This window comes from Leucopleurus acutus, assembly GCF_964270905.1.
Source record: "Leucopleurus acutus genome assembly, chromosome: 14".
NCBI classification, from domain to species: domain Eukaryota; kingdom Metazoa; phylum Chordata; class Mammalia; order Artiodactyla; family Delphinidae; genus Leucopleurus; species Leucopleurus acutus.
In genome coordinates this window covers 22,359,067-22,383,570 of record NC_139156.1, presented here as the reverse complement: position 1 = coordinate 22,383,570, position 24,504 = coordinate 22,359,067, and the positions used below count along the sequence as shown (strand labels likewise).

General features: G+C 39.1%; 1 protein-coding gene across 3 annotated transcripts in view; it reads right to left on the bottom strand.

The window, feature by feature from the left end:
* SORCS1 (sortilin related VPS10 domain containing receptor 1) overlaps positions 1-24,504 on the bottom strand; it is a gene marked incomplete at its 5' end in the record, with an annotated part of 555,414 nt that overhangs the window by 58,879 nt on the left and 472,031 nt on the right. For all 3 annotated transcript variants that reach the window (XM_082855012.1, XM_082855013.1, XM_082855011.1), the window contains one exon: positions 19,569-19,740. In XM_082855012.1, the coding sequence (XP_082711138.1) occupies positions 19,569-19,740 (172 nt within the window). The remainder of the gene's footprint in view (positions 1-19,568; positions 19,741-24,504) is intronic.

Here is a 24,504-nt window from a genome sequence, read left to right as displayed (position 1 = left end):
GACATCGGTGTTTGAAGCAGGGGTGTGGGGGAAGATGGCATGATAATATTTTTAATTCAAAAAGATCACTCTGGCTACAATATGGAAGATGCACTGGAAGGAGGCCCAAATATTCTGGGAAGCCAATTAGGTGATAGTTCAGGATAGATGATAGGTAGATTGATACATGAGTTGCCACAGGAAATTACATTCACCTTCCTGCTAAATTAATTCCCATAGTTTATTGGTTTTGAAATCAATGAATCTCAGCCTTTGATATCAAAATCTCTTATAGAAACTAAAAGAAAAAAAAAGCTGATGTCCAGTTATCATCCAAGACCCACCTCCTGGTTCGGGACCTCTGGGGAGGATGCTTGGTCCTGCTGTGGCCTGAAAAAGGTCCACAGCTGATGCTGGGCTGCACCAAAGGTTGAGGCCCACTGCTTCAGACTGTCGAACGTTAGGTTTTCTTGTGACCGAACTCATCTAAAGACGAATACAGTACAACACAAGCTGATGCCATTCCTATTCCACCTTGGCACAATGGTGAAAGTTTTCCCAGGATGTTTTAGGATTCTAAGTGCTAAGGATGTATTAATAGAGCCAGGAATGGAAGAACTAAGCTCACTGTTAGTGGCTGGTGCACAATCACAAAAGTTCCACGACACACTCGGTCAAGGTCAGTTCTCTAGGAAAACGAGTTGCCGGATAATATGAAGGTAGTTTGTATACAGGGCTGAGATGTACCCTTAAGGCCTGCATCTTCAGTACCTAACACAGTGCTTGCAGATGATTCTTTTCTGTCCAATACATTTTGAAAATTTAAGAAAGAAAAAATAAATTTTGAATATTGTGCATTTCTACCATGCTTGTTCATTAAAGTGCTTTCTTGTATATTATCTCATCTGGCTGTTAGGACCTTTGGGAGACACCAAGGGAAGATGTTATTTCTATTTGCCATACCAGGAGAACTGGAGCACAAACAGGTTAAACAAGATGCCAAAAGTCCCACAGCGGGTGAGAGGTTTACAAACAGTCTAAGATGATTTGTGGTTTAGCTCTATCCTTGCAGCTCAGTCCTTGTTGAGTTCCTTTCATTGGAATTCACTTGCAATGCCTTTTAGAGTGAGAGAAAGGTGATAACAAAGGCAAGACTCACTTTCGTTTCTTGTTTAGACTCTACTCCTGGCTTTGACCGTTTCCCCGCCCCTGACAATATTTTTGCTTATAAGTGGAAAGATGGGTTGTTGTGAACTCCATACACTACCCTAATGTCTTCCTTCTGGTGAAGCAGTGTCATGTTCAAGCCATACATAAGTTAGAGAATATGGGAAATGATAGGCACTCATACTCAGTAATCAGGAAAATCTTGTGTATCAAGAGGTACTTCAACCTAATGACAAGTCATTCCCGAAACACGACCTACGCTGGGAAATATCTAGACTGTCGCATAAAATTCTTTAGACCTAATGCCATTTAGCCACATGCCCTAATATAGACACAGAACCGAGAGTACTAGCTCAGAAGAAGTGCCCAAGAAAGGCACAAGAGCCACGTGAACTCTACACAGGGATTCTCCAAGGGCAGCACTGGCTTCTGTAATAGAGAAACAAATACATCAAATGGCCACAATGAAGCCAAGAAATGTAGCCTGAGAAATGAAAGGTGTGTGAACCTAACCTATCAGGTCCTGTAACAGGGCTTCAGAGAAAAATGGGGAAACAAATGCTACAGTAACTCAACACTGACAGCCTCAGTCCAGAAATGAGACTCCAAGACCCACCTGAAGGCATTAGGGACCCACTGCAGATAGAAACTGGACTCGTTTGTCAGAGGCAGGTCCTTGAAAAGCTCGAGGGTGGGCCTGACTCAGGTTTTACTGAAATTCACTCCTGGAAGGTTCCTTACAGTTTATGCAGCAAAAACTACATTGAAGTGAAACACCTATAGTATAACCTAGTTTTGAATGCATAAAATAACGCAAGTACTGTAAGTCTGTATGTGTTTGCATGAGCATAAATGTGCTGGTTAAAACAACCCAGCCTGTTAACACTGATTACCCCAGGGGTGAAGTGAAGTGAGGGGCAGAGGAAGATCAGCAGGGTTAAAAGAGAGGAGTAAAGGGGGGGCAATAAAGATTTCACCAAATTTAAAAGAAGCGGTGGAGTAGGGGATAACATAAGAAACATCACAAAACACAACACTTTATCCCTACTGTTACTATAAACATTTAAATATTAAGTATATAGGAAATAACCAGGAGGTAACACAGACATTGGTTAGATTGATCATGAGATACAGCCGACTTTGGTCTTGGATTTCTATTATTATTTTAATGTTTTCTGACCCCAGTATTTGAACAAAGGTATCACTAGGGGCATTAAATGCCAGAAACAAAAATCAGACATTTCAGTCTTTCTTCTTATGGCTAAAGGTACTTGGGCAGGATGGGGAGTGTGAAATCAAAATAATCCACATTTTGGGAAGGTAAATCGGTGTAACCACTATGGAAAACAGTACAGAGGTTCAACAAACTAAAAATAGAGCTGCCATATGATGCAGCAATCCTACTCCTAGGCATATATGTGGACAAAGCTATAATTCAAGACACATGCACCCCTACGTTCGGAGCAGCACTATTCACAATAGCCAAGACATGGAAACAACTTAAATGTCCATCGAAAGAGGAATGGATAAAGCAGATGTGGTACATATATACAATGGAATACTACTCAGCCATAAAAAAGAACGAAATAATACCATTTGCAGCCACATGGATGGACCTAGAGATTATCATACTAAGTGAAGTAAGTCAGAAAGAGAAAGCCAAATACCATGTATCAGTTATATGTAGAATTTAAAATATAACACAGATGAACTTATCTATGAAACAGAAACAGATTCAGACATACAGAACAGACTTGTGGTTGCCAAGTGGGTGGGGGCTGGGGGAGTTTGGGAATAGCAGATGCAAGCTATTATATTGAATGGATAAACAATAAGGTCCTACTGTATTAGTACGGGGAACTATATTTAACATCCTGTGATAAACCATAGCGGAAAAGAATATGAAAAAGAATGTATATACATGTATAACTGAATCATTTTGCTGTACATCAGAAATTAACATAACAGTGTAAATCAACTATACTTCAATAAAATAAATTAGAAAAACAAAAAATAATCCACCTTTGCCTTGCATGTCCTATTCCAGGGTATGCGACTCAGGTTAGCAGCTTTAGACTTAGACTGGCAAGTTTTTTTATGGCTGAGTCTCAAGAAGAAACAGAAAAGGAGATAACTATGGTATAATGTTGCTCTGGCCTCCAAAGAAGAGATTTTGTCAGCAGGTGGAAAGGAGTTCATGGAAAGAAGCGCTATCCCCCTTGTGCTTATTCAATAAGACCGACCTCTGGCATGTGACTTATTACGTGAATTGTGCTAGCTAAGATTGTTCTAGAACATCCCCTGATGGTCACTAAGGGAAAAGCAAGAGAACATTTCTCAAAAGTTTTCTGCCCCAGAAATCATAACAGCATTTCTCTCTATAGTTTCTCATTGAATCTTTTCTAAAATTTTTTATTTTTGTTATATATAGCTTTTTATTTTTTTAACATCTTTATTGGAGTATAATTGCTTTACAATGGTGTGTTAGTTTCTGCTTTATAACAAAGTGAATCAGCTATACATATACATGTATCCCCATATATCCTCCCTCTTGCGTCTCCTTCCCACCCTCCCTATCCCACCCCTCTAGGTGGTCACAAAGCACCAATCTGATTGCCCTGTGGTATGTGACTGCTTCGGACTAGATATTTTACATTTGGTAGTGTATATATGTCCGTGCCACTCTCTCACTTCATCTCAGTTTACCTTTACCCCTCCCCGTGTCGTCAAGTCCATTCTCTACTTCGGTGTCTTTATTCCTTTCCTGCCCCTAGGTTCTTCAGAACCATTTTTTTTTTTATTTTTTGCTTTTTAGATTCCATATATATGTGTTAGCATACGGTATTTGTTTTCCTCTTTCTGACTTACTTCACTCTGTATGACAGTCTCTAGGTCCATCCACCTCACTATAAATAACACAATTTCGTTTCTTTTTATGGTTGAGTAATATTCTATTGTATATATGTGCCACATCTTCTTTATCCATTCATCTGTCGATGGACACTTAGGTTGCTTCCATGTCCTCGCTATTGTAAATAGAGCTGCAGTGAACACTGTGGTACATGTCTCTTTTTGAATTATGGTTTTCTCAGGGTATATGCCCAGTAGTGGGATTGCTGGGTCGTATGGTAGTTCTATTTGTAGTTTTATAAGGAACCTCCATACTGTTCTCCATAGTGGCTGTATCAATTTACATTCCCACCAACAGTGCAAGAGGGTTCCCTTTTCTCCACACCCTCTCCAGCATTTATTGTTTCTAGATTTTTTGATGATGGCCATTCTGACTAGTGTGAGGTGATACCTCATTGTAGTTTTTCATTTCTCTAATGATTAGTGATGTTGAGCATCCTTTCATGTGTTTGTTGGGTATATCTTCTTTGGAGAAACGACTATTTAGGTCTTCTGCCCATTTTTGGATTGGGTTGTTTGTTTTTTTGATATTGAGCTGCATGAGTTGCTTACAAATTTTGGAGATTAATCCTTTGTCAGCTGCTTCATTTGTAAATATTTTCTCCCATTGTGAGGGCTGTCTTTTCGTCTTGTTTATGCTTTCCTTTGCTGTGCAAAAGCTTTTAAGTTACATTAGGTCTCATTTGTTTATTTTTTTTTAATTTCCATTTCTCTAGGAGGTGGGTCAAAAAGGATCTTGCTGTGATTTATGTCATAGACTGTCCTGCCTGTGTTTTCCCCTAAGAGTTTTATAGCGCCTGGCCTTACATTTAGGTCTTTAATCCATTTTGAGTTTATTTTTGTGTATGGTGTTAGGGAATGTTCTAATTTCATTGTTTTACATGTAGCTGTCTAGTTTTCCCAGCGCCACTTATTGAAGAGGCTGTCTTTTCTCCACTGTATATTCTTGCCTCATTTATCAAAGATAAGATGACCATATGTGTGTGGATTTATCTCTGAGCTTTGTATCCTGTTCCATTGATCTATATTTCTGTTTTTGTGCCAGTACCGTACTGTCTTGATTACTGTAGCTTTGTAGTACAGTCCAAAGTCAGGGAGCCTGATTCCTCCAGCTCTGTTTTTCTTTCTCAAGATTGCTTTGGCTACTCAGGGTCTTTTGTGTTTCCATACAAATTGTAAAAATTTTTTGTTCTAGTTCTGTGAAAAATGCCATTGATAGTTTGATAGGGACTGCACTGAATCTGTAGATTGCTTTGGGTATTAGAGTCATTTTCACAATGTTGATTCTTCTAATCCAAGAACATTGTACCTCTATCTGTTTGTATCATCTTTAATTTCTTTCATCAGTGTCTTATAGTTTTCTGCATACAGGTCTTTTGTCTCCTAGGTAGGCTTATTCCTAGTTATTTTATTCTTTTTGTTGCAATGGTAAATGGGGGTGTTTCCTTAATTTCTCTTTCAGATTTTTCATCATTAATGTATAAGGATGCAAGAGATTTCTGTGCATTAATTTTGTATCCTGCTACTTTACCAAATTCATTGATTAGCTCTAGTAGTTTTCCGGTAACATCTTTAGGATTCTCTATGTATAGTATCATGTCATCTTCAAACAGTGACAGCTTTACTACTTCTTTTCTGATTTGGATTCCTTTTATTTCTTTTTCTTCTCTGACTGCTGTGGCTAAAACTTCCAATAATAGTGGTGACTGTGGACAACCTTGTCTTGTTCCTGATCTTAGAGGAAATGGTTTCAGTTTTTCACGATTGAGAACGATATTGGCTGTGGGTTTGTCATATATGGCCTTTATTATGTTCAGGTAAGTTCCCTGTATGCCTACTTTCTAGAGGGTTTTTATCATAAATGGGTGTTGAATTTTGTCAAAAGCTTTTTCTGCATCTATTGAGATGATCATATGTTTTTTCTACTTCAGTTTGTTGATATGGTGTATCACATTGATTGATTTGCATATACTGAAGAATCCTTGCATTCCTGGCATAAATCCCACTTGATCATGGTGTATGATCCTTTTAATGCACTGTTAGGTTCTGTTTGCTAGTGTTCTGTTGAGGATTTTTGCATCTATGTTCATCACTGATATTGGTCTGTAGTTTTCTTTCTTTGTGAAATCTTTGTCTGGTTTTGGTATCAGGGTGATGGTGGCCTCGTAGAATGAGTTTGGGAGTGTTCCTCCCTCTGCTATATTTTGGAAGAGTTTGAGAAGGATAGGTGTTAGCTCTTCTCTAAAAGTTCGATAGAATTCACTTGTTAAGCCATCTGGTCCTGGGCTTTTGTCTGTTGGAAGATTTTTAATCACAGTCTCAATTTCAGTGCTTGTGATTGGTCTGTTTATATTTTCTATTTCTTCCTGGTTCAGTCTCGGAAGGTTGTGCTTTACCTAGGATTTGTCCATTTCTTCCAGGTTGTCCATTTTATTGGCATATAGTTGCCTGTAGTAATCTCTCATGATCCTTTGTATTTCTGCAGTGTCAGTTGTTACTTCTCCTTTTTCATTTCTAATTCTATTGAGTCTTCACCCTTTTTTTCTTGATGAGTCTGGCTAATGGTTTATCTATCTTGTTTATCTTCTCAAAGAACCCGCTTTTAGTTTTATTGATCTTTGCTATCGTTTCTTTCATTTCTTTTTCATTTATTTCTGATCTGATCTTTATGATTTCTTTCCTTCTGCTAACTTTGGGGTTTTTTTGTTCTTCTTTCTCTAATTGCTTTAGGTGTAAGGTTAGGTTGTTTTTTAGAGATGTTTCTTGTTTCTTGAGGTAGAATTGTACTGCTACAAACTTCCCTCATAGAACTGCTTTTGCTGCATCCCATAGGTTTTTGGTCGTTGTGTTTTCATTGTCATTTGTTTCTCGGTATTTTTTATTTCCTCTTTGATTTCTTCAGTGATCTCTTGGTCATTTAGTAGTGTATTGTTTAGCCTCCATGTGTTTGTATTTTTTATAGATTTTTTCCTGTAAGTGATATCTAGTCTCATAGTGTTGTGGTCGGATAAGATACTTGATGCAATTTCAATTTTCTTAAATTTACCAAGGCTTGAGTTATGACCCGAGATATGATCTACCTTGGAGAATGTTCCCTGAGCACTTGTGAAGAAAGTGTATTCTGTTGTTTTTGGATGGAATGTCCTATAAATATCAATTAAGTCCGTCTTGTTTAATGTATGATTTAAAGCTTGTGTTTCCTTATTTATTTTCATTTCGGACGATTTGTCCATTGGTGAAAGTGGGTTGTTAAAGTCCCCTACTATGATTGTGTTACTGTCGATTTCCCCTTTTATGGCCTCTAGCAGTTGCTGTATGTATTGAGGTGCTCCTATGTTGGATGCATAAATATTTACAATTGTTAAATCTTCTTCTTGGATTGTTCCCTTGATCATTATGTAGTGTCCTTCTTTGTCTCTTGTAATAGTCTTTATTTTAAAGTCTATTTTGTCTCATATGAGAATTGCTACTGCAGCTTTTTCTGACTTCCATTTGCATAGAATATCTTTTCCATCCCCTCACTTTCAGGCTGTATGTGTCCCTAGGCCTGAAGTGGGTCTGCTGTAGATAGCATATATATGGGCTTTGTTTTTGTATCCATTCAGCCAGTCTATGTCTTTTGGTTGCAGCATTTAATCCATTTACATTTAAGGTAGTTATTGATATGTATGTTCCTATTACCATTTTCTTAATTGTTTTGGGTGTGCTCTTTTTTTTTTTTTTTTTTGCGGTACACGGGCCTCTCACTGTTGTGGCCTCTCCCATTGCATAGCACAGACCCCAGACACGCAGGCTCAGCAGCCATGGCTCACGGGCCCAGCCGCTCCATGGCATTTGGGATCTTCCCAGACTGGGGCACGAACCCGTGTCCCCTGCATCAGCAGGCGGACTCTCAACCACTGCACCACCAGGGAAGCCCTGTTTTGGGTTTCTTATTGTAGGTCTTCTTCTCTTGTGTTTCCTGCCTAGGAAGTTCTTTTAGCATTTTGTGTAAACCTGGTTTGGTGGTGCTGAATTCTCTTAGCTTTTGCTTGTCTGTAAAGGTTTTAGTTACTCCATCGAATCTGAACGAGATCCTTGCTGGGTAGAGTAATCTTGTTTGTAGGTTTTTCCCTTTCATCACTTTCAATATATCCTGCCACTCCATTCTGGCTTGCAGAGTGTCTGCTGAAAGATCAGCTGTTAACTTTATGGGGATTCTCTTGTATGTTATTTGTTGTTTTTCCTTTGCTGCTTTTAATATTTTTTCTTTGTATTTAATTTTTGATAGTTTGATCAATATGTGTCTTGGCGTGTTTCTCCTTGGATTTATCCTGTATGAGACTCTCTGTGCTTCCTGAACTTGATTGACTATTCCCTGTCCCATATTAGGGAAGTTTTCAACTATAATGTCTTCAACTATTTTCTCATTCCCTTTCTTTTTCTCTTCTTCTTCTGGGACCCCTATAATTCGAATGTTGGTGCGTTTAATGTTGTCCCAGAGGTCTCTGAGACTGTCCTCAATTCTTTTCATTGTTTTCTCTTTATTCTGCTGTGTGGTAGTTATTTGCATGATTTTATCTTCCAGGTCACTTATCCATTCTTCTGCCTCAGTTATTCTGCTATTGATTCCTTCTAGCCAATTTTTAATTTCATTTATTGTGTTGTTCATCACTGTTTGTTTGCTCTTTAGTTCTTCTAGGTCCTTTTTAAACGTTTCTTGTATTTTCTCCATTCCATTTCCAAGACTTTGGATCATCTTTACTATCATTACTCTGACTTCTTTTTCAGGTAGACTGCCTATTTCCTCTTCATTTTTTTGGTCTGGTGGGTTTTTACCTTGCTCCTTCATCTGCTGTGTGTTTCTCTGTCTTCTCATTTTGCTTAACTTACTGTTTTCGGGGTCTCCTTTTCACAGCCTGCATTTTTGTAGTTCCTGTTGTTTTTGGTGTCTGTCCCCAGTGGCTAAGGTTGGTTCAGTGGGTTGTGTAGGCTTCCTGGTGGAGGGGACTGGTGCCTGTGTTCTGGTGGATGAGGCTGGATCTTGTCTTTCTGGTGGGCAGGACCACATCTGGTGGTGTGTTTTGGGGTGTCTGTGAACTTAGTACGATTTTAGACAGCCTCTCTGCTAATGGATGGGGTTGTGTTCCTGTCTTGCTAGTTGTTTGGCATAGGGTGTCCAGCACTGTAGCTTGCTGGTCATTGAGTGGAGCTGGGTCTTAGTGTTGAGATAGAGATCTTTGGGAGAACTTTCACTATTTGATATTACGTGGAGCCGGGAAGTCTCTGGTGGACTAATGTCCTGAACTCGGCTCTCCCACCTCAGAGGCACAGACCTGACACCTGGCCTGAGCACCAAGATCCTGTCAGTCACATGGCCAGGTATATGGGGAGTTTCTTGCCTTTTGGGAAGTCTGAGGTCTTCTGCCAGGATTCAGTAGGTGTTCTGTAGGAGTTGTTCCACATGTAGATGTATTTCTGATGTATTTGTGGGGAGGAAGGTGATCTCCACGTCTTACTCCTCCACCATCTTGAAGGTCTCTCCCTCATTGAATCTTCATCCCTAAAAGACTCAGACCTAAAAGACTGTTAAAATTTGCCTAGAGTCACAAGATTAGTTTGAACCAAGCTCTTCTTAACTCCACGTTCATCACTACTACCTCTTGTTCAGAGGACACTCAAAGTATTCCATGTGCTCATTCCCAGATGGATGCTGAAGAATGGATTGACTGATATGTAAAACCAGAGAGCGTTTGTAAGCCTCAGTAACTAAAACCCGTTAGAGGAACGCCAGCACAGATCAAATTCTTCATTAAATAGTGATGTGAGAGGAGCCCGGTGTAATACTCCACACTCTAGAAAACACCATGGAAGCTACAAAGTGCATTTATGAAGACCTCTGATGATATGAGTGTTTGACAAAGAGTGAGATGGCTGTAAACAGGAATCCACTGCTGACACTATGTTGGAACTGCCATTTTATAGTGGTCAACCGAGTCCTTCCAGCACAGGACAACACCAGTCTATGATAAAAGGCAGTTGCACATGCCCCATCTTCTGCTCCTAGCTCTCCTAGCATCCCTTCCAAGAGGTACTACTATTGCTGAATGCTGGGGCTGCTGCACCAGATCAGCTGGGAGTGTTTCCTGGCTGTCTGGTTTGAAGCATTCCCTATGTGCTTCTATTCAGTTTCAAAACTGTACCCTGGACATAATCCCAAGATATCTAGATATCGGCACAATTGCAAAATATAGACTCAACCTCCTTCCCTTGCCTATTCAGAGATGCTTTTCAATAGCACAGGCATCTCTCCAGATATGCAGACCTCAGGCTTCTCTGGGAGCAAAGGCAACAGTAAACTTGGATGCTTTGACCTGAAGGGAGAACATTCACAACGGTAGGGAGGGTAGTCAATGGGGTTTTATGATTTCACCAGAAAACTCAGGTCTGACAAGGCCAGTGATGCCAGGAAAACCAGGCTATGGACCCACAAAATAATTTGATTGGATGCATATTTCGCCTTCGCTCTGATGAAATACAGATGGCTTGACCCTTCTTTGAGGATTATGATCCTTGGAACTTGCCTAACTAAATATCCAAATACTTCTGGATCTAATGCTCAGACCAAGAATTTCCTATTAGAACATCACAAAATGGTTTAATCCTTCACTTACAAATAAGCTGTAGCACCATGTGTTTAAATGAACAGCAAATTTCCAAATTTCATTTTTATGTCTTCTGTACTTGTCTGGCTTAGCATGGAACAGAACACCATGAGTCAGGAGGAACACTTGTGTAAGTAGACAAATGACCATAAGCAAAGGCCTCCTTACTCCATCTGGACGTTGTGGTACCGAGAGGTCAGAACCTTGATCCATTGTGCTTTCAAAACCCTTTTTAGGTGGTAAAGGGCGTTGCTATACTGTTACCGCTATATGGTGTCTTCAGGAATCACCCCAGCAGCCTTTGGCAGGAAAGCTATGGGGCTGCCCAATGACGTAAATTGTATAAATGTTTTTGAATGACTTAAAAAAAAAATCACTCTAAAAGTAAACGTTCAGGTATGTCATAAGAACAAGTTACATTTTGAAAGAAAGAGTAGTAGGAAGATTCCTTTAGGAATAAACCTACAATGAGTTTCTCCTATTACTAAAATATGTAATAGAAATATGTTGACCTTATTAGAAGAAAGAAAAACAAAGAGAGAAAAGCCATGATGAATTCTTCGAGAAAACTGTAGAACATGCATAAAATTTGGAAGAAGAAAATTCAAATTGCTCATAATCGTACCAACCAGAGATCACATTGCTACACTGGTGAATACCATATTAACCAATGATAATGTGTGTGCGCGTGCACACGCGTGCACACACACACACAATAACAACGGCAATACTGAAATTATTACACTGTTTTATGCTCTGCTGTCAACATTTTAAATAGCTTTCAGAATTTTTATACCCAACATCACTTGGTGGACTTAATTGAGTCATGAGATCCTGTCTATGAAATGGACATTTGATTTCTTGCCCTGGATGTCACTTCATCACTTTTCCAAGTTATTAAGTTGTTATGAGATGTAAGTGACTTTACAGAGATCTATAGAAATCCACATCTCTATATGTGGAAGAGGTGCCCTAAAGAAGGCAGGTGGTGACCTGAGAGTTAGAAGACCTGGTTGAATGCCCCTTGAAATGCATTTTACAATTGGACCTCAATTTCTTTAGCTATAAAGATGGGCAGATGATGATGATCCTAGTTGTCATTTCTAGGCCAGGTAAACTGTCGTTTTCATAATTCTATTATTCTTGTAATTGGCATTATTGGACATCCACACATATTCCAACATTCCTCCAGGCTGCTGAAATAATCTCCGCTCTTTGGCGAAGATGCAGAACTTATCCAAGTGCTGTTGTCACGTGATGGAGACTTCCCATTGCACGTGAAAGGTGGGTTACACAGTGGAATGAGCTGGTAAGACAGAGAGCCATGGAATAATGAATGGCAAAGTGCAAAGCCAGAAACCTGAGGAAGTTACACACTTGGGCAAGAACTGTGTGGTTTGGTGAAGCCCTGATTCAAGGAGTGGTGGACATCAGTGTTGGAGGGCCTGAAGCAGACAGGTTGAAAGACTGAAAATCCAAACTGAAGACCATTTCATGACTCCTGCCCTTGGGATATTCACTGTACTGGATTTCTCAGTAACGAGCCAAGTATCTCTCTTTGCTTGTCAAGGCAGACTGAAGTTCTTTGCAAACATCTATTCTCTGAAACCCTAAAGAATAGAAATACACCAACACATGTGGACCAGTATTGAGGAGAGAGAACAGTAGAGCCTTAGAGAGAGCTGCTAACCTGAATACAACCTGAACTGCAGGCATCAGCCCTCTTAAAGACAACCTACATTGCCTGCCTCATTTCCTTCTTTCCTTTTTAATCTGGAGCAACAAGGGGGAAGAAATGAAGGGCTCAATTACCTTGCTAGAGTCAAAGAGAATAAAGCTGAACAGAGTAAGGAATTATATATGCATGAGAAAAGCTCTTAAATCTCCATGGCTCACTGAAATCAGCTCCCATTCCTTTGTGTGGAAGAAGAAAACAGCTGAACCTTCTGAGTTGGATCTGGGCTGGAAAGTGACACCTGCCTGGACTTAACACTTCCTGCTAACTCTTTATGCCAACTCTTTCTGCAGATGAAAAAGTAGATCAGATTCCTTTATCAATTCAACAGATAAGTATCTCGCAGACACAAAAAAGTTATCAAAAGTCAACTTCTCTATCATCCGATGGCTGGCAGCATCCTGCAGTATTTATGAAGTGCTATTACATTGTGGTTACTTTTATGTGGCCATAAGTCTTTCAATGTATGTGAAATTACAGCTCATTGAAATCCATTTAATGAGGACACAGCCTTCACGTTTCAGAGTTAAATCTCACAGAAGAAGTTATAATCATAAATTTTCCTTATTAAGTTCCAGTCTTTGTATGTAAATTGAAGTATTAAAACAATGACATACGGATCAAAGTTTTTAATTTTAGTCCCTTGCTTCAGATTTAATTTAAAAGTCTTAAATTATGCAGCGAATTGCATCTCTTTATTCTTACAGCTATTTAAAACAGATTTAATTATTTCCCATAACATGTAGACACTACTTCTGCCTAGCAATCCTCTCAAATGAATACCTTCCAAATCAGTTTTGTTGAGTTCTTAAGACTGATTAGGCCCTTTGCCATCCATCCTGTGCCTTCAGGTTCTTGCGTTGGATTTCTCTAGAAAGCCGAGTTATCACATTGAAAGTCAGACTCACTAGGTGCTCATTAGTGGTCCAGAGGACATCCATCTTAAGCAAATCTTCAGACAGAGATGCTACCTCTCATTTCTGGGGTCTCACTGCAAAACACCGTCGATTGGTTTCCTAAAATTCAGGTGTCGTAAATGTAAAATGTTCGGCTTCTTAAACACAACTTCATGGATTCCTCCTCTCCCTTCTTGGTTGGTTCCTGGATCAATGTTCTTTGTCCTTAAGAAAACAGTGATGTATAAATGCATAGTGTGAGTGTGAGTGTGTGTGTGCATGTGTGTGTGTTCTTGGATCTGCCATAATGAGTGAGTCTGGGATGGAAGCAAGACTGGCTCCTTTCCCTTGTTGCTTCTAATGAAGATTCTTTTATTATGGTAAATTTGGAGAGAATCCTCAAAGCAGCAGGGATGGGGTTCACGACACAGGAGCTTTTCATCAACTTCAACAGAATTATGCGGTTCTCTGAGTAACCAAGCTGTAGGATTTTGAAGGACTTGTGTTATGATGTCATTGTGTCACCTAGATGTGGGGGTGGGCTCACATGCTATTTACAAAAAGGGATTCCATTTCCTGCATTTGTCAAATCTGCAAAATTTTGGCTCACGCACATCCTATCGTACATGGAGTTACAAGTTGGCATCAGTGTACTTAGCCTTTGATTATCTTCAGTCAATAAGAAGTTCTCTTCTTTGCTCTGGTTTTAGCAAGGTTTTCATTGATATTCTTATGTCAGAATTAGGACATGCACTAGAACAGACTAAAGGAAGGGATTTGGATTTCAGATGAAGACTTTAACATGTTTGGGATGTTATTCAAATTTTAAGAGCCTTTTTCCTTTTAAGTTTAGACTTTATCTCTACACTCCTTGGGGAAGCCTATCCAAATCCACACACATTTATTGAGTTCCTATCACTATTGTAGGCATGGTAAGCAGAGATGCTAGAGCTGCAACCAGGCAGGATATGATTCCTATCTTAATAATGTTGATCATTTATTGGGAGATGCCAAAAAAGGATGACTGCTATTATAGATCAGTAATATAGACATCTATGATAATCTAATGTAGATCATTATTATAATTTAATTAAGTAAATTAATTTTCTTTTTGTTTTGAATGAATACAAAATATTTAGTATTTTCCATTTTGTGTGTTTAGATTTTTACTTAAAACTTGATACAGCAGAGGTCCTAGTTAACCCAAAAACATGTAGTTCCACAAGCTGAAATATGTCCACTCATAAATGAAAAGTACATGACATAAAATTGGAACTCAGTAAAATATTTGTTGAAGAACAAATAAACACACATATCTAACTAGTTGGTGGAATGGTTCAGTCCTCAGGTCTCTAATGCTTTAGTTGATACGCATAGGAGATGGAGCCTACATGGAGGGGTTTGTATGTAAGTAACTGGGGACAAAGAAAGGCGGGGGGGTTGCATCAGTCCCCAGTCCAACCTAGCCTCGCAGACAGAAGATAAGTCTAGAGGAGAAACTTGAACGAGGAATAAACCATGAGACACAGGAGCATGATCTTTGGTGCCCAAATGATAAAATATTGTACTGGTTTGGAGAGTCTTCTGCCCACATCTCATTAATCACACTACGGTGTCATATCAAAATGTAGCAGGGACTTCTTGGTCCCTTTGGCACCTGGAGGACTTGCTGCTTTAGGGGAATCAGAAGCATGGTATTAATATCCCTATAGTTATAAAGAACTGGCACTAGGTATGGGGGTAAATCAGATACTCTATTCAAAGTAAATTCAGGAGCAACAAATTCAAATGAGAAGTGAACTCATAGAAATTTTAAGGAGGATGTAGAGAACCCATGTATTACCAGTGGCACATGTCAGGAGTTTCTGTTTGTTTGGGTTTTAAATTTAATTTAGCAATATTATAACCTAATTCATAACCTAAGACTCAGGAGAAGTTTGGTATACATGGATGTTAAAGTCCTTGAGTACTGCGTTCATATCCTATGTTTTCCAACATTCTTTAGAGTGGATAAAACAGCACTAGATACACTGTAGCCATTCAATAAATTGCAAAGAGGAGGATTTGGCCTCTCTCTTTGCTGAAATGGTTTTCAACAAGCAGATCTCAAGCCATGAATATTTTCAGAAAATCCAGGAGGAAACTCTTGATTTACATGTTGACGAGTGTCTAAGAATACAGCAGCAGCCACAGCGCCGACTGGCTTGGGCGTAGGTAATTTTGCCTGTTCTTTCTACCCCTTGATCTTTGTTACTCCTGCCAAGCGTCTCTAGAGAGCCTTAGGAAATACATGAAGTTCTTTGCCAGAAAATGGTTGTTTCCGCCACAGAGAAGCAGTAGAAAGGCAGGAGAACATAGATCCTGGATTTGACTCCTGGCTCCATGACTTAGTAGCTGTGTGATCTTAGGTGAGTTACTCTGCCTTTCTGTGCTTCGGCTGTGCCATCTATAAAATGATAATGATAATATCAATACTTACTCGCATAGGGCTGCAGTGGGATCTAAATGAGACAATCCATGAACCACTCATAGACTGGACCATAGTTAGTGCTCAGTCAATGTTGGACATCTGAACCATTATCGTGTCAAGTTTCAGTGCTCCTCAGCTTCTCTGAGACACTCTGTTGTCCTGTATTCTGCACTGTTTATCACACACCTCAGCCATGCCTACGTATATAATCCAGAGATTAATAGAGAAACTGAGGTTGTTTCTGTAAGGCGAGCTTGTGACTTATTAGCACAGGATCTCACAATCAAGTGCGAGGTCTCCAGGGCCTCTTGACATGGGGACAGTCCTTAGGGCTTGGTGCTTTGTACTAGGAGGCAAGAGCATCAAGGGGCCAATTCTGACAGGTGCAGGCAGCAGACTCATCCCTGCTACTGTAGCTTTGCCCATTCGCGTGGAATGAACTCACTCGTTATTTTTTCCCCCCATTTTGTGCCCAGAAGGCATGAATTTACACATCTTAGAACCAGATTCCCCAATCTGTTCCCACATCACCCAGCCAAGTTTGAGACGCCTGATCATCTTGGTTACACAGAAAGCAACATTGAACAGATGAGAGCCTGGCCTCTGTCCCTGGAGGCTGTACAGAGGTTGGAGTTGACCAGGCCTGATTTCTTGTTTCAGATCTTGCTCTACTGTATTCTTCAAAATGAAATAAAAATCTAAATTCTGAATCCTGCTCCAGCATTGACATCTGCTGCTTCAAAAGATGATGTTCTTCTGAGTATCATAATGAGGTTCCTTATGTCTCTGGGAAAGGTACCTTCACCTTCATCATAGGATATAGGATTGGCCTGGAAAATGAATCCCTCCCGAACAGTTTTCTTTTTCCTTCTTGTTTAATTACCTAAATACTAAGTGTTTTATTTGAATTTCTAAAGTGATTTTTAAGTAAGCTTTTTGTGGAACATAGTACACATAAAAATATGCATATCATTAAATACACAACTTGAATTTTACAAAGTGAATGTATTTATTAATCACCAAGAAATTGAAAATTGCTAATACCACCAAAATGCTCCCTTCCACTCCCTCTTCAAAGGTGATAATTATTCTCATTTCTATCACCATCAATCAGTTTTGCCTATTTTTTGCAGATTAATTAAGTAGGCTCACATAATATGCATTTTTTTCAGTCTGATTTCTTTAGCTCAATATCAGCTGTGAGATTCGTTCACATTTCTGTGTGTAGCAGTAGCTTATCGTTGGCTGGTATTCCATTTTATACGTGTACTGGCATCTCTTCATGCTGATGTTGATCAACATCAGTAATGATATCTTTATTTTCTATAACTTCCAAATGCTTACTGCCTCCTATTGATGACTGCTGTGGGGTTAAATTTTATATCTTATCCCATATTCATAAACATATTAATCATATCTCAGGCAACTGTTCTTTCCTCTGTTGCTTTGTTCCTGTTCTTGGTCCTGTTTCTTGATATATCTGTAATTATTTAAACACCCCAACTTTTATATGCAAAAAACAAGGAAGGCCTCTGATGTATGTTATTTTCCTAAAGAGGATTTGTTATAGCTTCTGACAGACATTTAAAATGGGGGGAAATCACTCTAGCCCTTCAAATGTCAGTTGTGATTTCAGGGTGTAGAGTCTGGTCTAATTCTGTTTTGTCCTTACTCCTAGCATAGAGCTTTCCAGAAGTCTCCAGAACCTAGTCTGGGATCGTTCACCAGGGCTTTCCTCTTGATAGTCCCTAACCTCCAATTTTTTATCTCCCCCAAAATGTAATACTTCTAAAACCTATGTTTGACTTCACATCCTCTTAACTGACTAGTTTCTATTTTGTCTGTATCCCTCAGATATTGTCAAATAACTCAAGGGAACAAAAGACACAGAATATTCGATGACTTCTCTATGCTTTCCTTCTCTCTGTGTTTTGACATCATCAGTCCCAGATGACTTGGTAACCCTGAAGTCCAACCTCTATCTTCCCAGGCTTGTAAGTCCACCAACAGATGTTTAGCCAACACTTTTCACCTCACCTTCTGAAAGGTGAGAATCTGGAATCTGAAAATCTGACCTCTTATGCAGTATGATGTATGAATTGGCAAGGTTCTTGAGGGGAAATACAGCATAAAATGTTAGACTCATGACAATGAATTTTCCATCTCTCAAGAAAAGAACTGTAGCTTCTCAAATCCTCTTTCTCCTTCTGTGTGTATGTCTGCCTCTCTCTTTCCCACTCTCTCTCTCACTCTTGCTCTAAATAATACATATATATCTGGTTTGCAGCAAGCTAGTCTGTCATAGCCTCAGGCAGAAGTCCCCATAGATTTATTTCTGTGAAATGCAAGCAACTCCAATTGGTCTAAATTGGCCCATCTCTTTCTAGTTCCAACTGAAGAACTTTGGGGAACATTAGTATTTAGAAAACTGAGTATGGTTAAAAGGCACTTATTAAGGGGATAGTAGAAAAGAGTATTAGGTTAGAGTAGTGGTTTTCTAAGTGGTCCTTGAACTAAAAGCAACAGCATCATCAGAGCCAGGGTTGCAAACTCATTTAGTTCACAGTTTTTTCTACAGGAATTAAAATACTAAGTATTTTGAGTAAACCTGACAATGTAATCCTAACCGCTTCATCTTTCCCCCTTCAAGTCACACTCTAGAACCTCTCAGACTGGTCTATCCCTCTTGATGTTGCCCTTGTTTCCTTCTTTTTTTTTCTTTTCTTGAAGCATGATACATAACCTACCACCTTGTTAGAAATGCATACTCCTGGGTCCTACCTCAACCTACTGCATCAGAATCTTTGGCGATGGAGCCCAGGAAACTGTTTTAACATGCCCACCAGGTAATTCCTATGCATATTAAAGGCTGAGAGCCACTGGGCTATCAGAAGAGGATGGGGTAAGTCAGTGTTGTATATCTTCATCCTGGTGTCATTATGAACTTTTAAAATCCCATTGTATTCACAAGGCCTAGCACAGTGTTGGCCATATTTTAGGTATTCAGAAAATATGGTTGAAGGTAGCATATCTGATTTAATAATTGAGATAATTTTATGAAAGTGTTTATCCTTTAGAGATCATCTTCCTCATTTACAAGATGACAAACACACCTGTGTACATTCTAAAATACATAACATAAATGTCATCTTATCCTACCATCTAAATACTCATAAATTTCAGACAATCATAATTTGGCAAATAATTGATGCTTATAATATCCCTGAGGTGTTATTAAAAAATAAACCTATTAATTGTCAAAGAAATTATACTCAATTATGTTAGATTGGCCTTGATGCTGTATGTATGACCAGCATGTTGCCTTTAGAAAGAAAAGCCAAGACTTCAGGTTTTAAGAGAAGAAGACAGCATTAGCAGCTTCTAGGTTAGTTCAGTATGTATGTGTGTTAAGTTATTACAGGAATATCATTGATGTATTCTAAGAAAACATTTTGCTAGAAGTGCCAACAAGGCAAGGTTAAGTCCAAAGAGAATCCCCAGCAAGTGAGAGATTCAGTAAGAGAGAGAACAACTTACAATGAAATTAAAATAATTGAAGAAATGTGTCAGAGAAAGTGAAATGATAACAACAACATAAACCAAGGAACTAAAAGTAGAATAAAAATTTTAAACAAAATTAAATATATATATATATATATATATATATATATGTAAACCAAGATAAAAAGACATGTAAAGGGAGCCATGACTCCTTAGGAAAAATCACTGCCTCTAGAAGGTAGAGGGGAGACGGGCCTCGGTCCTACCTCTTCCAGCTGCACCACGAGAGTAACATTGTGCCCTTGTTCCGCTGTCAGCTTTCCATCAGCGGTGACGATCCGGAGCCCCCGCGGGGCCTTCCCTGGGCACTTCTGTGGTTTGGCCGTGTACTGTTCTCTCACCCCATCAGTGCAGTTATTGGAAACCACCTTTCTATACCTAAATGGAAAAAAAGAAGGTCAAATTGTAATCCCGCTCATGATAATTTGGATCACTCCCAACTTTTTAAATAAATTTTTATTTATTTATTTTTGGCTGTGTTGGGTCTTCGTTTCTGTGCGAGGGCTTTCTCTAGTTGCGGCGAGCGGGGGCCACTCTTCATTGCGGTGTGCGGGCCTCTCACTGTCGTGGCCTCTCTTGTTGCGGAGCACAGGCTCCAGATGCGCAGGCTCAGCAGTTGTGGCTCACGGGCCCAGGTGCTCTGCGACATGTGGGATCTTCCCAGACCAGGGTTCGAACCTGTGTCCTCTGCATTGGCAGGCAGATTCTCAACCACTGCACCACCAGCGAAGCCCCACTCCCAACTTTTGAAGCTGAACCTTCTGCTTAGTCTTGAGGGCTATCAATAACTACCTTTCCTGTTGCTCTGAAGATTACAGTTTATTCATAGAAAGTACCCAACAGAGAGCCAAATCGTCATACGAACACACTGTATCTATTATTAACATTTTAATTTTCTGCTTTTATTTATTTAGTTAATCGATGAATCAAATCAATACACTTTGGAGCTGTGGGAAATGCATAGCAGCAGTAGAAGACATGGTCCTTCCTTGCCCTCAATAAATTTATAATCTAGCTGAAAAGATATACATGGATAATCTAGGAGATACTTCAAAGGCTATATAATTAAGGGTTAGAATGAGTAATAGATATTGCAAAGGAATGTGTAGTTCGGAGAAAGAATAGATTCTTACGCATTATATGCCTCAACATTAGATACCATACAAGATGCTGTACTAATGGTACAGTGCAGAAAGTTGGCTAAATTTGATAGTTTTTAGTCAATATCTCATGAGGGGTTATACTGCCGAAACAGTTGAAACCTCACATTAAGGAGACTTCAGTCTACAGATAAGTAAATCCTTCCAACTGTTTTGCTTTTCTCTTCTTGTTTTAGCTTTAATAAGAAGAAAGAAGAAAAAGAATTATCCTACAAATTTATCCTATACAATTGATCAGATTCAGAGTAAATTAGAATCTGTGGGTTTTAAACAACTAACCTTTAAGACTTCTGAGGTTCAGTGTTATCTACTCATGATCTTTTTTTGTGTGGAGTCCACAGCAACAGCTTTGTGTATTCATATATTTGATTTCTCAAGTCTACCTGCTTGAAGTTATTGGTAGAGCTCACAATGGAACAATCAGAGTCCAAGGTCTTTCCATTCTTCTAGACCAGGAGTTGACAAAACTTTTTACATAAAGTGCCAGGGAGTAAATGTTTTAGCTTTGTAGGTTATATAGTTTTTATCACAAGTACTTAGCTCTTTGGTTGTAACACAAAAGTGGACATAGTGCACGAAAGAATGATTGCATCTGGATTCTAATAAAACTTTATTTACAAAATCTGGTAGTGTGCAGGCCTGCAGACTATTATTTTCCAACCCCTTCAAATCTAGCCAAAGTCCTTTCTCTGTCCCTAAATCTCAAGAATGACTACCTAAAAGCAAGGTTGAGAAAATGAAATTAAATACTGTCTGGGAAAGTGCTTTGAACACTGTGGATCACTGCAAGGCCAGTTATTAATATTAAGCTCACCTCACAGGGTAGTTCGAAGGATGAAATGGATTAATGTACACAGAACACTTAAAACGCCCCTGACAATTAGCAAGTGCTTATGAAATGCTGTCAATTATTTTTATTTAACATTATTATTTATCCTACCTGTTCACAACCTTCATGGATTCCACTTTCTTTAGGACAAGTCAAAAATCCTCTGATCTTGCAAAAGAAGCCTTTGTTTTACTTTTCTGGACTCTTTCTTCCCAACTAGCTCATTCTGCCAAACTTCTCTTTTCCACCCTCTTGAAAGTACTTCCTTTCTTTTGTTCTTTCTGCTTCCACGTCCTCCTGTATGCCTTATCAGCTGCCTAAAACTTACCCACACTTTATTTTATTTTTTGAATTTTATTTTATTTATTTTTTTATACAGCAGGTTCTTATTAGTTATCCCTTTTACATATATTAGTGTATAGATGTCAATCTCAATCTCCCAATTCATCACACCACTACTCACTCCCCCTGCTGCTTTCCCCCTTGGTGTCCATACGTTTGCTCTCTACATCTGTGTCTCAATTTCTGCCCTGAAAACCGGTTCATCTGTACCATTTTTCTACGTTCCACATATATGCGTTAATGTACGATATTTGTTTTTCTCTTTCTGACTTACTTCACTCTGTATGACAGTCTCTAGATTCATCCATGTCTCTACAAATGACACAATTTCGTTCCTTTTTATGGCTGAGTAATATTCCATTGTATATATGTACCACATCTTCTTTATCCATTCGTCCTTCAATTGGCATTTAGGTTGCTTCCATGACCTGGCTATTGTAAATAGTGCTGCAAGGAACATTGGGGTGCATGTCTCTTTTTGAATTATGGTTTTCTCTGGGTATATGCCCAGTAGTGGGATTGCTGGGTCATATGGTAATTCAATTTTTAGTTTTTTTTTTTTTGGGTACACGGGTCTCTCACTGTTGTGGCCTCTCCCGTTGCGGAGCACAGGCTAGGGACGCGTAGGCTCAGTGGCCATGGCTCACAGGCCTAGCCGCTCCACGGCATGTGGGATCTTCCCAGACAGGGGCACGAACCCGCGTCCCCTGCATCGGCAGGCGGACTCTCAACCACTGCGCCACCAGGGAAGCCCCAATTTTTAGCTTTTTAAGGAACCTCCATACTGTTCTCCATAGTGGCTGTATCAATTTACATTCCCACCAACAGTGCAAGAGGGTTCCCTTTTCCCCACACCCTCTCCAGCATTTGTTGTTTGTAGATTTTCGGATGATGGCCATTCTAACTGGTGTGAGGTGATACCTCATTGTAGTTTTGATTTGCATTTCTCTAATAATTAGTGATGTTGAGCAGCTTTTCATGTGCTCCTTGGTCATCTGTATGTCTTCTTTGGAGAAATGTCTGTTTAGGTCTTCTGCCCATTTTTGGATTGGGTTGCTTGTTTTTTTAATATTGAGATGCATGAGCTGTTTATATACTTGGGAGATTAATCCTTTGTCTGCTGATTCATTTGCAAATATTTTCTCCCATTCTGAGGGTTGTCTTTTCATATTGTTTGCGGTTTCCTTTGCTGTGTAAAAGCTTTTAAGTTTCATTAGGTCCCATTTGTTTATTTTTGTTCTCATTATCATTACTCTAGGAGGTGGGTCAAAAAAGATCTTGCTGTGATTTATGTCAAAGAGTTTTCTTCCTATGTTTTCCTCTAACAGTTTTATAGTGTCCGGTCTTACATTTAGGTCTCTAATCCATTTTGAGTTTATTTTTGTGTATGCTGTTAGGGAGTGTTCTAATTTCATTCTTTTACATGTAGCTATCCAGTTTTCCCAGCACCACTTATTGAAGAGACTGTCTCTTCTCCATTGTATACCCTTGCCTCCTTTGTCATAGACTAGTTGACCATAGGTGCGTGGGTTTATCTCTGGGCTTTCTATCATGTTCCATTGAGCTATATTTGCTTTTATGCCAGTACCATACTGTCTTGATTACTGTAGCTTTGTAGTATAGTCTGAAGTCAGGGAGTCTGATTCTTCCAGCTCTATTTTTTTCCCTCAAGACTGCTTTGGCTGTTCGGTGTCTTCTGTGTCTCCATACAAATTTTAAGATTTTTTGTTCTAGTTCTGTAAAAAATGCCATTGATAATTTGATAGGGATTGCAATGAATCTGTAGATTGCTTTGGGTAGTAGAGTCATTTTCACAATATTGATTCTTCCAATCCAAGAACATGGTATATCTCTCCATCTATTTGTATCATCTTTAATTTCTTTCATCAGTGTCTTATAGTTTTCTGCATACAGTTCTTTAGTCTCCCTAGGTAGGTTTATTCTTAGGTATTTTATTCTTTTGGTTACAATGGTAAATGGGAGTGTTTCCTTAATTTTTCTTTCAGATTTATCATCATTAGTGTATAGAAATGCAAGAGACTTCTGTGCAATAATTTTGTATCCTGCAACTTTATTAAATTCATTGGTTAGCTCTAGTAGTTTTCTGGTGGCATCTTTAGGATTCTCTATGTATAGTATCATGTCATCTGCAAACAGTGACAGGTTTACTTCTTCTTTTACAATTTGTATTTTTTAATTTCTTTTTCTTCTCTGATTACCATGGCTAGGAATTCCAGAACTACGTTGAATAATAGTGGTGAGAGTGGACATCCTTGTCTTGTTCCTGATCTTAGAGGAAATGCTTTCAGTTTTTCACCATTGAGAATGATGTTTGCTGTGGGTTTGTCATATATGGCCTTTATTATGTTGAGGTAGGTTCTCTCTATGCCCATTTTCTGGAGAGTCTGTATCATACGTGGGTGTTGAATTTTGTTGAAAGCTTTTTCTGCATCTATTGAGGTGATCATATGGTTTTTATTCTTCAGTTTGTTAATATGGTGTATCACATTGATTGATTTGCGTATATTGAAGAATCCTTGCATCCCTGGGATAAATCTCACTTGATTATGCGGTATGATCCTTTTAATGTGTTGTTGGATTCTGTTTGCTAGCATTTTGTTGAGGATTTTTGCAACTATGTTCATCAGTGATATTGGTCTGTAGTTTTGTTTCTCTGTGACATCTTTGTCTGGCTTTGGTATCAGGGTGATGGTGGCCTCGTAGAATGAGTCTGGGAGTGTTCCTCCCTCTGCTATATTTTGGAAGAGTTTGAGAAGGAGAGGTGTTAATTCTTCTCTAAATGTTTGAGAG